The 14524-nt window shown below is 38.0% G+C and overlaps 1 protein-coding gene and 1 pseudogene across 1 annotated transcript; one reads left to right on the top strand and one right to left on the bottom strand.

The window, feature by feature from the left end:
• The first annotated feature begins 1132 nt into the window (after positions 1 to 1132).
• On the top strand, positions 1133 to 4811 carry LOC108698957 (annotated as a pseudogene).
• A 2624-nt stretch (positions 4812 to 7435) lies between these two features.
• bckdha.L (branched chain keto acid dehydrogenase E1, alpha polypeptide L homeolog) lies at positions 7436 to 14459 on the bottom strand. Its single transcript, XM_018230251.2, has 9 exons — positions 14320 to 14459; positions 11790 to 11969; positions 11351 to 11437; positions 10717 to 10825; positions 10432 to 10593; positions 9908 to 10114; positions 8890 to 9031; positions 8614 to 8785; positions 7436 to 8025 (listed from the first exon to the last, which is right to left on the bottom strand). The coding sequence occupies exons 1-9, from the start codon at positions 14389 to 14391 to the stop codon at positions 7855 to 7857; spliced, it is 1302 nt and encodes a 433-aa protein (XP_018085740.1). The 5' UTR covers positions 14392 to 14459; the 3' UTR covers positions 7436 to 7854.
• Between the last annotated feature and the right edge of the window lie 65 nt (positions 14460 to 14524).

Raw genomic sequence — 14524 nt, 5'->3', positions numbered from 1 at the left:
ATAGGTTCCATGCAGGATTCTGACACTTTGCAGAGTGATTTGTCTAAACTGGAAAACTGGGCAGCAAACTGGAAAATGAGGTTCAATGTTGATAAATGCAAGGTTATGCACTTTTGGCAAAAATAATATAAATGCAAGTTACACACTAAATGGCAGTGTGTTGGGAGTTTCCTTAATTGAGAAAGATCTAGGGGTTTTTGTAGATAACACGTTGTCTAATTCTGGGCAGTGTCATTCTGTGGCTACTAAAGCAAATAAAGTTCTGCCTTGCATAAAAAACGGCATTAACTCAAGGGATGAAAACATAATTATGCCTCTTTATAGGTCCCTGGTAAGGCTTCATCTGGAGTATGCAGTGCAGTTTTGGACTCCAGTCCTTAAGAGGGATATAAATGAGCTGGAGAGAGTGCAGAGACGTGCAACTAAACTGGTTAGGGGGATGGAAGACTTAAATTATGAGGGGAGACTGTCAAGGTTGGGGTTGTTTTCTCTGGAAAAAAGGCGCTTGCGAGGGGACATGATTACACTTTACAAGTACATTAGAGGACATTATAGACAAATAGCAAGGGACCTTTTTACCCATAAAGTGGATCACCGTACCAGAGGCCACCCCTTTAGACTAGAAGAAAAGAACTTTCATTTGAAGCAACGTAGAGGGTTCTTCACAGTCAGGACAGTGAGGTTGTGGAATGCACTGCCGGGTGATGATGTGATGGCTGATTCAGTTAATCCAACAATGAAAGTAGCCAATACCTTTTTATGCATCAAACGGGGTGATCCCACACTTTATTCCATGGTGCTCTCCACACTGTTCACAAGATCACACGTTTCGGTACCGCATGGCCCTTCATCAGTTAATGCATTTAAGAATGGCTTGGATGATTTTTTGGACAGACATAATATCAAAGGCTATTGTGATACTAAGCTCTATATTTAGTATAGGTATGGGTATATATAATTTATGTGAAAGTAGGGAGGGGTGTGTGTATGGGTGCTGGGTTTTCATTTGGAGGGGTTGAACTTGATGGACTTTGTCTTTTTTCAACCTGATTTAAATATGTAACTGTTTATATGGGAGTCCCCTGCGGCATCATTGCACAGTAATGTCACTGAACTGGGGGAATCCACTTAAATGATGGTAAGCCGGGGCGATGGGAAAATATGGTGATTCCCAAACAATCTGGGAGACCTAACAGCGCTGCAAAAAATATAGAGGGGCACAGACTGGAAATGTGGTGGGTTTCCTTGATGCAGTAGCCACAAATACCTATGCCCTGCCCACAGTATAGATAAAGGACATATTAAATAAAAGTGTCCCCGTATAATTACTAAAGAAAATGGATAATTTGTATTTTAACCCCAGATGTGCCAGTTTAATTGCTACAGTAAATGGAAAACCAGCATATTAACCCCCAAACATAATAGTAAATCATTGTTGAAATGGCCAATGATCATGAAATGGATTACCTCATCTGCACAGGCAGAATACCAACACCAACGTTTTTTTCCTGCTGCTCCCACCATACTCTCACTTTCACCCCCACTGTCTGGTTCTTGTAAAAAATCCAAAATGGCCGTGCATTCCACAGTGGAGCACACGGCCTTCTTAGATTTCCTTTTGAGGAGCAGCCAGGGAGCTGAGAAGAACAGAAGATAAACATTGACATTTAGATCAAACCAGGACAGGGCTGTGAGCTGAGAAAGGCTCCTTACAGCCTAGTGGTTAGGAGCACTGACTGGAATGCCATTCACCTGTCAACACACACGAGGGCTGGTCCCAAAAAAGCAGAGTCTTTTTAGATAAAATCCACCACTCGTGTGCACTGACAGACAGATGTTAGAGCCCTGCATCTGGTCAGGAAACCTTGAGTTAATGGCAAAAAAACAACTTAATGTTAACTCCGAGGTGAACAACCCATTTAATATAAGATCATGGCTAATTTCCTGCTATAAAACTGCTAGAAGACTGGAAACATACAAGATAAAAGAGCTTTACCAAACCCTTCCCCCATTGATTTTAATGCACGTCTTATTCATTTTTGAGGAGGGTTATGTCAGCACTGGCATTGAACTATAATACCCTACAGAACAATGACTGCTCTAACATATTTTGACAAATGAATTCATTGATCTGCTCTGAGAAATATGTCAGTTCATGAAACACTTTCTGGCTGTCCGGAACCTGTTTAGCAACTGTGGGGGAAAAAACTGCTAGGAATCCTTCATGATCTCCAGTATGACTGCCTGTGCTACTTAGGTAAACCATTGCATGTTGTTTTGGATGTATTTGAAGTACTTCACTGTATGATATCACGGCAAGCATACCTCAATACTAATATTTATCTATTCAAGAGCAGGTCATTGTTTTATTCTCTTCTATTTCATCCTGAGTGGTACAACTTGAGCCTGAAAACGGGTACATGGAAGGGATGATTCTGCTCCTGTGATAATAATGTATTCTTGTAAACAATAGGAGAAGGAGGAGGGCAGAGACACTCTCAGGGATATACAGCAGGGAGTGGCAGTAAGGATATCAGAGAACCGATGCTGGACATATCTGTATGGTTTCACTTCAAGGTAAGTTGGGGTAGAATGTGTATTTGATAAAACTGCAGGCTATTGTAATAGCATCCATTCACTTATTAAACTACCTGACTCTTCCAGGTTTAATTGACATTCCCAAAAGAAGTTTTGTTATTTGCAGTATCTTAAAGGGAACAGAAAAACCTTAAAACTAAATGATATCCATTATTTGTCAACGGAACCAAAACAAAGCTGTTAAATTGGATTAAATAATGTATGCGCTGTATAAATGTATAAGCAATTATGGTTTCACAGTACTGCTGAACTTTGTGTGTGTATGTGCTATTTGTATACGATGCACTGTATATTATTACTAGACACCAATAGTATGGACAGGGGTAACAAACATTGTGATCCCTGGCCTGTAGCACTTGTATATTTTGTACTCGTGGGGCAGATGTATTATCCATTGAGGGTGAAACAATGGAAGAAAATTCAAGTGAGTAGATTGCTTACCGGTTTTTGCGTCTTTCGTTTTGTCTGTGACTTTTATTCCACAATCATATTTTTCAAAAAATAAAAAGCCACCCAAGTTTTAGGCGTTGAGTGTTTAATTTACTGGAAAAATATGGTAAGGAAGGTCCTGGGGTGCCTTATTTAGTAGAATACACAAGTTTTGGTGGATTTATTTAGTGGATTTTAGGATAGAATTTACAGGATATTCATGAATCTTGTGTATTATAATAATAGAAATATGTATTATCTTTGTGTACAAATATTTGTCAAGCAACTTAAAATATATTGATATCATGTACGGGCTTCCAATATTCAGTGAACTACCACCTCCCACAAGGCCAGGAGGATGTGTCCATGAATACACTCTGTAACATGGCAAAGAACTTAAGGAAACTTCTTATCACTTCTGACTCCTATTGGAACATCTAGGAACAGCAACTTTTGGACTCAAAAGACATGAGTGCTTGGGCATGCAAGACTACAAAGGAACCATTAAAAGATCTTGCAACTTATCCAGAACCTCTTCAGCTTTTTCTCCAACATGAAGGCTGCAGAGAACAGGACTTTTCTACTATTGGCAATCAAATCTTCTCCACAAAACTTTGCTCAGAGACAGGCAGTGAGGAGCAGCTGGGGAACAGAGAGGTGTTATGGTGGTCTGTATGAGGCTTGTCTTTTTATTGGGTGTTGCTCCAGGTCAGGACCTTTCGTCACTAATACAGTATGAAAATGGTCAGTCTCATGATTTACTCCAATGGGATTTTTTAGATACCTTCTTTAATTTGACTTTGAAGGACCTGCTGTTCCTGGGCTGGGCTAAGCTGCACTGTCCTGTAACCAGGTACATTTTAAAGGGGGGATGATGATGTGTTTGTAAGAACACCAGAAATTTTGCAGGAGCTGACCCTGTTAGGTGGGCACCTGAATCAGGCCTTATATGGGTCATGTGGTGTCATCAGCAAAAACATACCATGAGCCATGCAGCAAGAATTATATTCCTTATCATACTATGGGTCATACCCACCATATGCAGGCGGAGGAGGGCATGTGTTTTCTGTTGCCTTGATTCCATGGCTGTATCTGGTATCTCATTTTGTGACTCCTTTCCCCACTGATGATGTTTATACTGGAATGTGTTTTATGGCTCTGGGAATGAAGCCCTAAGGACATCCTGGATTTCAGACTTTTGAAATTCCTGGGAGGCAGAAGTTTCCTTGTTGCTCCAAAAAGCATCTCCTTTTGGCGCATAAGAAAAACCCACAAGAGATGCTGCATATGTGGACCAAACTCAGGGACCACTTGCAACATTGCTGAGATATGGACAGCTATTCCTTTGACTGCAGATTCCTCTCACACGTCTGCTGCTAAATTTATATTGCAGCTCCAGAACTTCCATCTGAGCTTCTTACTGTATGCATTGCCTCTTTTTGCTGTGTCTTTTATTAAAAGAGGTATTCTATACTATTGTAATGTTCACATAAGCCATATAAAATAGGTTTGTATTAAACATTTGTAAAGCTCCCATTCCAATAAAAACAACACAGCTTTTATTTTAAAGATGGACCATTGTTTGTTTGGTACCTTCCCCACAAATAAAGAAGCAGGTTGAAAATAGATACAGGTATATGATCTAATATATAAAAATCTCAGGATATGCTCATTCCATGATCACCATATATTAATCTAGAGTCATAAGGGAGTCCTGATGTTGCTCTCAGGTTATCTGAGGCTTCTGACCTCTTTTTGAGCAAAGCGACAGCATAACAGTTCTCCGTTTTCCTTCTGAACATTTCTCTACAACCATACAGTTACAGGAACTGAACAGCAGGTGGTGCTATTTATTTTATTGGCAGGTTATAAAAAGTTAATTAGCTCAGAAAAGTTACAAAAAATAAGGTAAATTGCAAAAAGCAACCCTTTTCATTTATTTTTTTAAGGTTTTAGATAACCTTTAAAGGGTTAATGCAAATGTGCTATCACACACAGTCTTTCATCCCATCAGCTGTCTCTTTTACATCTATATTTCCCCTGTTCATATCAAGTTGAAAATTCTGCCTGACTCTTTCAAACATGCTGGAGACACCAAACCAATGGTCTCCATTCTGGTAGTGAAAGGGTTAAAAACACTTGTGATGTTTTTTTCAGGGAAGGTAAATCCCACAACACTACAAATGTTGACTCCATTAGCGGCTGTGTAGGTGGATTCAAACCATAATGTACAATAAAGTACATTAGAAGACTCCAGCTGTGTAATTGTTATGATGAATAGGAGGGGATAATCAGCTATGCTCTTAGATAGCAAAAATTGCTTATTGCCTATATTTCTTTATTTAAGGATTTTATAATTTAAGTGCTGACTTATCCTTCATTTAACACAAACTTTTTTAGGGGCTTATCCTGGAGGGGACTTTTAGTTTACCTAGTAAACTATCAAACACATAACAGGCTCCACGTGGGGTTGTTTTGATATTTTAATATGACTCAATAAAATGTTTTTTTATTTAAAAGCATGCATATAGAAATTTTTTATATTACTTTACATTATTTTAGGGGGGGAGGCTACCTTTCTATTTATGCCTACGTTTGTGTAATTCCACTTCAGTAATAATATTTAAGGCTCTAATTATTTTTTAAAATTGATGTTTCTCATAAGTATCCCTTTACTATCATAAATATTTTATTTTATGCATGAAAACCCAACTGATTTGAATTGTCAATACCAGATATGTATAATTTTATAGATATTTCAATTCTGACTTAAACAGATGAAAAACTCCATGCGGTACAATATCACATTTTCAAACCACAAGTGCAGAAATTAGCATTGCTGTTGTCACTGGCGTTGGGGGGGGGGGGTCGCACCTCAGGGCAACTCAATGCTTACAAGTTGGGGAACTAAAAGCCACTTTTCTGACCCAGAAATCATGTACAGCATATAATATATGATCTGTGGCACTTTTTCCCCCTAGATCATACATTGTACCATCATTCTCCCTGCAATATAATTTTCTAAGGATTTTAGAACATTTTCTTTCCTACAGAACACCTAGTGGTGGTTTATTCACAGTACAGGTATGGGACCTGTTACCCAGAATGCTTGGAACCTGCATTCCAGAGTCATGCATGTCCCTGCCTGGACAGCAAACTAAGCCACAATCATTGGACCATAGTTGGAGCCAGCTCCATGGGCCCTAAGCTAAAATCTAGACCACAGGTGGAGCCACCTCCACGGATGCTTGGACTGAGGTTTGGGCCTTAGGTTTAGAGAACAGAGGGGAAGGCAGAGACACCATCATGGGTGCTTGATCTTTGGACAATCTCTCTGGCATAAGGACCAGAGGAAGCTGAAAAGTAACTCCTAAAAAGTAAATATGAAAAGAGCACGGTCTTAAGCTGGATAAATGTTACCAACTCCAGACCAAGTCAACGGCATACCGGTACCTTTAATATATGAAACTTTACTGAACAATATCTGGCCATGCTATGGAACAGGTTATATTATCCCTTTACCTTTTTTTTTTTGTTTTACAAATTACTGCTGTTCGTGTATTCTATATTCTAAAGAAAAAACTATTTCATAAAATAATTGTTAAAAAAAGAAGCCCTTTGTTTAACAACTCCTTCTCTTCTCCCATTAAGACTTTCAGATAAGAAGCAGCTCATTATATAGAGAGGGCCTCTCAGTGGACTGCGGACCATCACTATATTCAATTTCATATTTTGTCTTAATTCACATTATTTTCAGGGAATACTGTTTTTTTTTTTATTTTTTCCATATAAAGACCAATTTTTAAAGACCAGCAAATATAAATAACATAAAATTCCCAATTATTGTATAGTTATTACACGCTGAATGGTTTTAAACAAAATGTGGCATTAGACAAAGCAAGCCTGAGTGAACACAGAACAGTTTTTAAAGGATTACTGCTTACAGAACAAAGTTATCAAACACCCATATTAACCTGGTGCAATAGTAAAGCAATAATAATTTAAAACTGTGTTGTGTGTTAAAGGGGTTATTGTTGTTGTGTGTAAAGGGGAGTTAACCTTTAGTATTACGTAGAAATTGATATTCAATTCGCAATTGTTTTTTGTTTATTTGTGATTTTCAGCAGTTTCAGCTGGTTGCTAGGGTCCAAATTACCCCAGCAACCATGCACTGATTTGATTAAAGGTGTATTTAAATACCATAGATACTAATAGATTGTAAGCTCCTTGGGGCAGGGACCTCATCCAAACTGTGTATTGGAAGCTATTGAGCATAGATTTATCTATTTTTCACTGTATAATTTAATTATTACTATAACCGTTTGTAAAGCACTGCATGCAATTGTGGTGCTATAAAAATGGATACATACATAGTGCCCAAAAAGAATGTAGAAAATGCACTTAATTATTATGTGTAAATGCACTCTTTATTTCTTTGTGTTAATGGACCTTTAATAGGTTATTGCATCTAAAAACAACAAACTACTTTTGTTCCATTTCCATTATTTTAATAGTCAACCAGCAAATTAGATTACCATGGGCTTCCTGCATATGTAACCATAGGGGCTTATACAGTATATTAATATAGTATAAACAGGTACAACAGCAGGATGTTCATGTTAAAAAAAAAAAATCTTTCTAACCTTTTATTTACAACCAAATTAATTATCTAATAAACTGATTTCACAAAAAGAGAAGGAATTATTTGCACTGATTAATAGGTAGGTTCTTGCAGCAGGCTGTTTAGTTGGGCAAGATGAAGTGCCCAATATCCACAGTATTTGCTGCCTGTAACAGAAATATTCCTTGTAAGGAACCACAAATGGGTTACTTCTCAAAGCTGTCCAAAGGGTAATGTTCTCCATACAGTTTTAGATGTTTCATTAGATTTTGTTCTTGTTTCCTTAACTGAGCAGGCATTTCTGAGTATACATCTGAAAACATGTGCTCCAATTTGGGTTTATGCTTTCGTTCAGCCTCTTCAAATGCTTCCATGACCTGCAGAGTACATTTTGGATATAGAAAGAGTGGAAATATCAGTGCCATTTTGGATATAGAAAGAGTGGAAATATCAGTGCCATGAGAATACACCATGATGCCAGCAGTACATAGCAGGCACCAGTAAAACTAGTATCCCTGCACACACCCACGACAAGTTACGGTGGCCATGTACTGAAAGATCCACTCATTTGGCAAGGTCGGTAAACAAGTGGATCTTTCCCCTGTGTGCCCACCTTGAAGGAATATGGTAAGGACTGCATCAACGAGCTGAAAACGATTCTCACCCCATCAGGATTCAGTTTTATCTGCCAGCTACATAATTGATCTATAAAAAAAAAACTACGCCTCCCTTCAATCTCCCTATAATGCAAGTATACAGACAGCCTCAACATCTCTCTTTCTTCTTATATCAGAATCATAGAAATTCTTAGAACATAAATTGAATACAATTTTTCTTCTAAAAAAAATTTACAAATAAACTATTGTACTCTAATATTTCCTTTTGTCTTGACCCCATATTCTATCCCCAGAGTTTAAGAGCCTTTCTACGTATATGCAAACTTAAAATAAGAGATGCCATCTCACCATCTTGCGTGATTTTTTTCTCCATATCTTCTCCTGCTCCTCATCCCACCAGCCCTTGTGTAACATGTAGTTACGAAGCCGAGAAATAGGATGATCCTGCTTATCCCAGTAATTAACCTCATCAACTGAGCGGTATGCTGAGCTGTCATCACTGGTACTGTGATGTCCAATCCTTCAAGAATAACACAAAGTTAAATTAATTTTAAGTTGATTCATAAAGTTAATTAATTTTCTAGCCATTAATGCCAAGATTAAATGTAAAAACTTCTTGCAAACCTGTATGTCATGGCCTCTATAAGGAACGGCTGATTCTCTGCTACTGCTCTGCGTCGTGCCTCTTTAGTAGCATTGTACACGGCAAACACATCATTACCATCCACTCGTATTGACAGGATACCATATCCAGGACCACGAGCCGCTGAAAAGGGAAATGTAGGTCTAGTTTACTCTCCAATGAAAGTAGTACAAACTGACCCTAATTTACACTCATATTAAGAAGGTAGGCCTATGGCACACACAGCTGATCTGCCCTGCATGCGAACTGAGAGAAATACATTAAATCTGCCAGTCACTGTGCACACTGGGTGGATTTCTTACACAAAATGCTTTTGTATTCACATTCTACCCAAAATCTGGCCTCTGTGAAGAGAGATCAGGGATCTTGTTTAACTCTGTGAGCCATATGCCTAACTCATAACAACATTTAACTGAAAACAAGACACTAAAGCTAATTTATCATGGTTACTGCTCCAAAGTGCAGTAAAATATATAGTATGTAACATGGCTTCTTACAAGCTTATTTAATGGGTTTTCTTATCATAGCTTTTACAATACAAGTGGTCAGTTTGGAGTACACAGTTTTTATTGGTAATCTTCTGAAGGTTGGTCTGTAGCCCCATGCCTCCTAGATGACTTCTTATAACAGGCATGTTACAAAACAGTCCCATAGTTCTGGCTGCAGTTTCATTACAACTCTCAGCATCGACTGGCAATAGACAATGGAAATTGACATTTAACAGCTGAAGGTCCTGCAGTTGGACACTCTATATTATCATTGTCCATTTTTGTTGTAGACTCATAGTAGAACAGTAACATAATACTGTGTAACATAATAATACAATTAAATGTTATGTGTCTATCATGAAGCCATGTCAGTACCCTTAGCAGACCATATTGTTCCAAGTATGGACTACCCCAAAGATATGTTCCTACAATTTGTAAAGAGACAAATAAACATATCAATGTTACTTCAATTTGACCTCAAAGGTGCCTAATCCATTTCTACTGTACTCACCAATACCATCTCCCCTGTATTGCTCAGAGGTTGGTGTAGATATTGCATATCCATTATTTCTGCAAAAGAATAAAACAGGACACTCCAGAGTAGCAGAGAAGTTGAAGGCAGCATGTGCATCTCCTTCACTGGCTGCACCCTCGCCAAAGTAGCAAATGACAGCACGGTCTGCATTCTCCCGTTTAAAAGAATACGCTGCACCCACAGCTGAAAAACAGAACAATAGTGCTGGGTTTCTTGTTGTCACAAGATCACATTTATGTGTAGGGTGCACAAGGATAGAGAAGTGCAAAGAACTGGCAGACTGGGAGTATAGTGAGTGGTTTGCAAAAGAGACATTCACCTAGTCCTCACTAACACACAAGTGTATAAAGATGAGCAGCAGGGTACAAGCATGTAATGGGTGAAATCACACTACTAAAGAATATACAGTGTACTGGGCAGGGTGCACTTGTTTTGTACAGGGTGTTGCCATCAGAAGGTGTAAATAAAAGGATAAAGATAAAGGTAAGAACATCACTTACCCTGGGGGATCTGAGTTGCCAGCGGAGATGAGATGGTAACAAAATTCAAGTCCTTGCAGCCATAGTGTACAGGCATTTGTCTTCCTTTTCCTGGGTCTAAGGCATTTCCATAACACTGAGCCATAAAACGATCCAGAGGATAACCCCGATACATCAGCACACCTATACGATGCAAAGAGACCATAAAATAAAATCTGTCTTAATTCATCCTCTGGCACAGAGTTAATCTAATTTTGTAAGTAAATAAACATAGCTAATAGAATAAGAAAAAAAACAATCCCTTACCTGCTTCTCTGTACTGTCCAAACACAAGGTCTGTGTCTTGCAGAGCTGCTGCACTGCCTACATGTGTCCCCTCCTCTCCATAGTTGGTCATGTAGAAGGAAATTCTTCCCTAGAAAACAAGTTTAATAATGATGATCAGGCATATATATATATACACACACACACACACACACACACATACACACACACACACACATACTGTACATACATACATACATACATACATACATACATACATACATATGAAGACATGTATAAGCCTTCATTTTATCTGACCATCACCATGACAGTAGCCCTCCTCTACAGTCATGTTACCCTAACAAAATTACAGCAGAGGTAGTCTGATAGTAGGCAAAGGGGTGTGTTTGTGCATAACCTATAAACCATGTATGTCATACAATAAGTTTGCCCTGGTACTAAGCAGGGAAATATATTGTGGTTCTTTAATTACACCTTTTGATATTGTAAAATGTAACAGCCAGTTCATCAATAGTTGAATAACAGTAAGGAGCTATGAAACATGTAGCTTGCTCATCACACTGCAGATTGCCGAGGGTACCTGCAAAAAGGCTCTAAAGAGAAACACCAAGAAGAGTCATGAAGGTGCACTAATAATAATTTAATGAAGGTTTACCTGTCTCTGAGATTCATATAAAATCCTGTCCATGGTGTTCAGTAGAGTCATAGTATGATAAAACTTCAGGACTTTCTCTTTCGGAATCTGTGGAAGAAAGGATTGGTTGATTTTGTTAAATACAAGGCTTATTTTATCTTTTATCTATCTCAGTTCAACAGTATCATTTTGTAATTATGTTAAATGAACAGTAAAACCATACATGATATCCTGAACTGTAAGCAGGACTGTAGAGGTAGATAGAAGTGGCTCTAGGGGAGAACCCATTCTCCTAAACTTCTGCCTTTTATTATTGTGAGTTAATGTTATAACCTTCATTTAATATTTGTTAAATGTAACCCATTTTCAACAGTGATAACCAGATTGTTTATACCACGTCTCCATACAACCCCAGCAGGACAATTAAAGGAAAATGTATGTAAGAAATACTGAACCATACTTTGGGGTCTTCACTTGGGTTGATAATCTGTCCTTGGCGGTCCATGACACGGTAAATAGGAATCCCAGATATAACATTGGGCTGGATGAATTCCAACGACTCCACAAAGTCAGCTGAAGCTCCAGGGAATTGTGGTTTCTCCTCCAAGGAAGTGAATTCACTCTGGGAACGTATGGTGGTCTGTGGATATGGAGTGTAAAGTTGGCCATACATTCCAGTTAGTTTAACCATTTTCAACTATATTCCCTGACCATATCAATGATGCTGTTACAGTTCTCTTTAACATAAATGGATTTAAAGAAAATCTTAAAAATTATGGCAATACAAGAAATAGTGTATAACTAATCTTAGAACAAATGGAGTCTCAAAACCTGTGTGATGCAGCAAACGGGGTGCTCTCAACTTTATTACAGGTTGCTCATAACACGCCACACAGCATTAAATGTCATGAGCTCTATGTAATAAAGTTGGGATCACCCTGTTTACCATATCACACAGGTATTGGCTCTCCTTTTGTTCTATGCTTATATTATCTACTAATCAGCAACTAACATGACACCTTTCCTTATGCATGTTGTCAGCCAGCTCAAGTTTTTACACTCAGTCTTAAACTAAGTGCTCCACTTCTATTCTATAGGCCATTTCAAATGTTTGTTTTTTCTTTAATGTGTACTCTGCATCTTATTTTGTCCAGTATGCAAATCAAAAAAAATGATTGCCCATACTAGGAAGATTGTTCAGATGTTTTGGAATCTGCTGGCTGTAGTGTAAACACAACATGCAACAATTACGGATGCTGAACACTGCTGTTAATCCTCTGGTCTAAAAAAAAACAGAAGGAAATTCTTTTGAACAAAAAATAATAATTGAAAGTATTAGGTTTGAGCCTGCTAGGCAAATATACTTATCTGTAGTATGGTGAGGAATGATTGTGACCTTGCAACATGCATGTTAAGTGCACTGCAGAATAAGTTGTATATTAAATGGTTAATTAGTGTTTTAGTGTAGTGTGTTATTATGATATTGCCTTGGCTTCTATACCTGAGCGTACAATAGTAAGCTGTAAAGTATTCTATAGTATTTTTAACCACAAAGAAAAAAAAAACAAAAGCTTGTTGGTAGACAAATTTTAGAAAACAAAACAACCCTGAAAATGGAAGAGAAAACAACCATTTCAAGCACTGCGTAATATATAATTTTCACATAAACAAAGCCCAAAACAATAGAGCAATTTTCCGTAGATTGTACAATGTGAAAATGCTGCACCGTTGTTTCTATTACTGCTAAGCTGCAACACGACTCCAGAGTGACAGCGTCCCTCCCTAAATGCCAGCCAATCTGTGAGCAGCTCTGCAGACCTGCCTCCCCATACAATGACAGTGACCTTCCAATAACCACAAAGCTCAACCTCCTCCATTGGGCAACAAAAACCTTTCAATTAGGCCTATTATTTGCATATGCCTGTCCTTTAACCCTTTCAGTGCTGCCCCTGTATGTGAATTTGTATGGCAGGGTTCCCATAGAACAGAATCTAAAATTAACTCTATTATATATGTTATTAAAAAATTGTTGCCAAGTCATAATAAAACCATAGGAACAGTTGTTTGATATGTAAGAATAAGCAGTAATTAAAATCATGCAGCTTCAGAGCAAAGAGTTGCTCAAGGGATTGTAAGGTCCCCAACATGCTGATGTGCTCCACTCACTTATTTGTATGACGTATCATTTTAATATAATCCGGCCCCAGAACATAAGGTATAGTGCTGAATGGATCCAACTTTTTTTTTCCCCACCAAAGTTGCCCATTAAAACCCATTACAGAAAGCAAAATTTAGACTACAAGTGTATGTTTTCTACACAAAATTTACAATGCACCATGAAAAGTATTAACATCTGAGAAATACAAAAGATAATTTCTTCCATATGCTAAAAATATATATAGTCTGCTCAATACAACATCAGCCGTCACTCAGTCCAGAACTTTAAACATTACTAGAACATTTCTTGTAGAATATACACTACCAGAAAAGTGTATACTAGTAAGTAGTGCTATAAGAATTAATATATACATACATATTTGTGCTTGTATTTTGGGGTTGGTATAAAACACACACTGTTGTGTATACTAGTAAGTAGTGTGCTATAAGAATAAATATATACAAACAGTATATAGTGAGCTTGTATTTGGGGTGTTTGTGTATTCTTCCTAATTATATAGCTGCACCAATGAAGCATGTTAAGACAGATTATCAACTGACCAGTATTTAACATGACAGTACTACGTGTACATCATTATATTTGTGCTCTATAACCCCTTACAAATCCATTCAGCAATATCACGTTTTCTAATCAGTCTCTTGATTGTGAACTGTAATAAGAAGGCACATTTTGTTGACGTGTATTATCGCATATAGCGTTGGAAACGCATCTTCCAATTTATAAAAAAAAAAAACCTTCTTATTGTTCCCCTTCCGATATATTATCTTAGTGTGTCTCACTGACACCAATGCGACCCCGATACGTCTCTCACCTGTCTCCCACCGGCGGCTCTCCACCTTCCTGCCACAGTTCGGACCCTTAGAAGTGCCCTTAGCGCCGCCATCTTGCTTCGGAATACTCTCTCGCTGCCTGTCTTCCTTTTAGGACCCTATACAACAGCTTATCAAAAATATTTTCTGAACTGATATATTTCGATAATACTGCCTTCCTTAGTAGTCACTGGGAGAAAAGACCAT

The sequence above is a fragment of the Xenopus laevis genome, chromosome 8L (genome assembly GCF_017654675.1).
Source record: "Xenopus laevis strain J_2021 chromosome 8L, Xenopus_laevis_v10.1, whole genome shotgun sequence".
Taxonomy (NCBI): domain Eukaryota; kingdom Metazoa; phylum Chordata; class Amphibia; order Anura; family Pipidae; genus Xenopus; species Xenopus laevis.
This window is presented reverse-complemented; position numbering and strand designations above follow the sequence as displayed.

Coding starts and splice junctions, on each gene's coding strand:
- bckdha.L (XM_018230251.2), bottom strand. CDS start 14,391: ATGGCGGCGCTAAGGGCACTTCTAAGGGTCCGAACTGTGGCAGGAAGG. Junction 11,438..11,789: donor ACCCAAGTGAAGACCCCAAA/GTATGGTTCAGT, acceptor TTTCTTCCACAG/ATTCCGAAAGAGAAAGTCCT. Junction 10,115..10,431: donor GGCAACTCAGATCCCCCAGG/GTAAGTGATGTT, acceptor TCTGTTTTTCAG/CTGTGGGTGCAGCGTATTCT.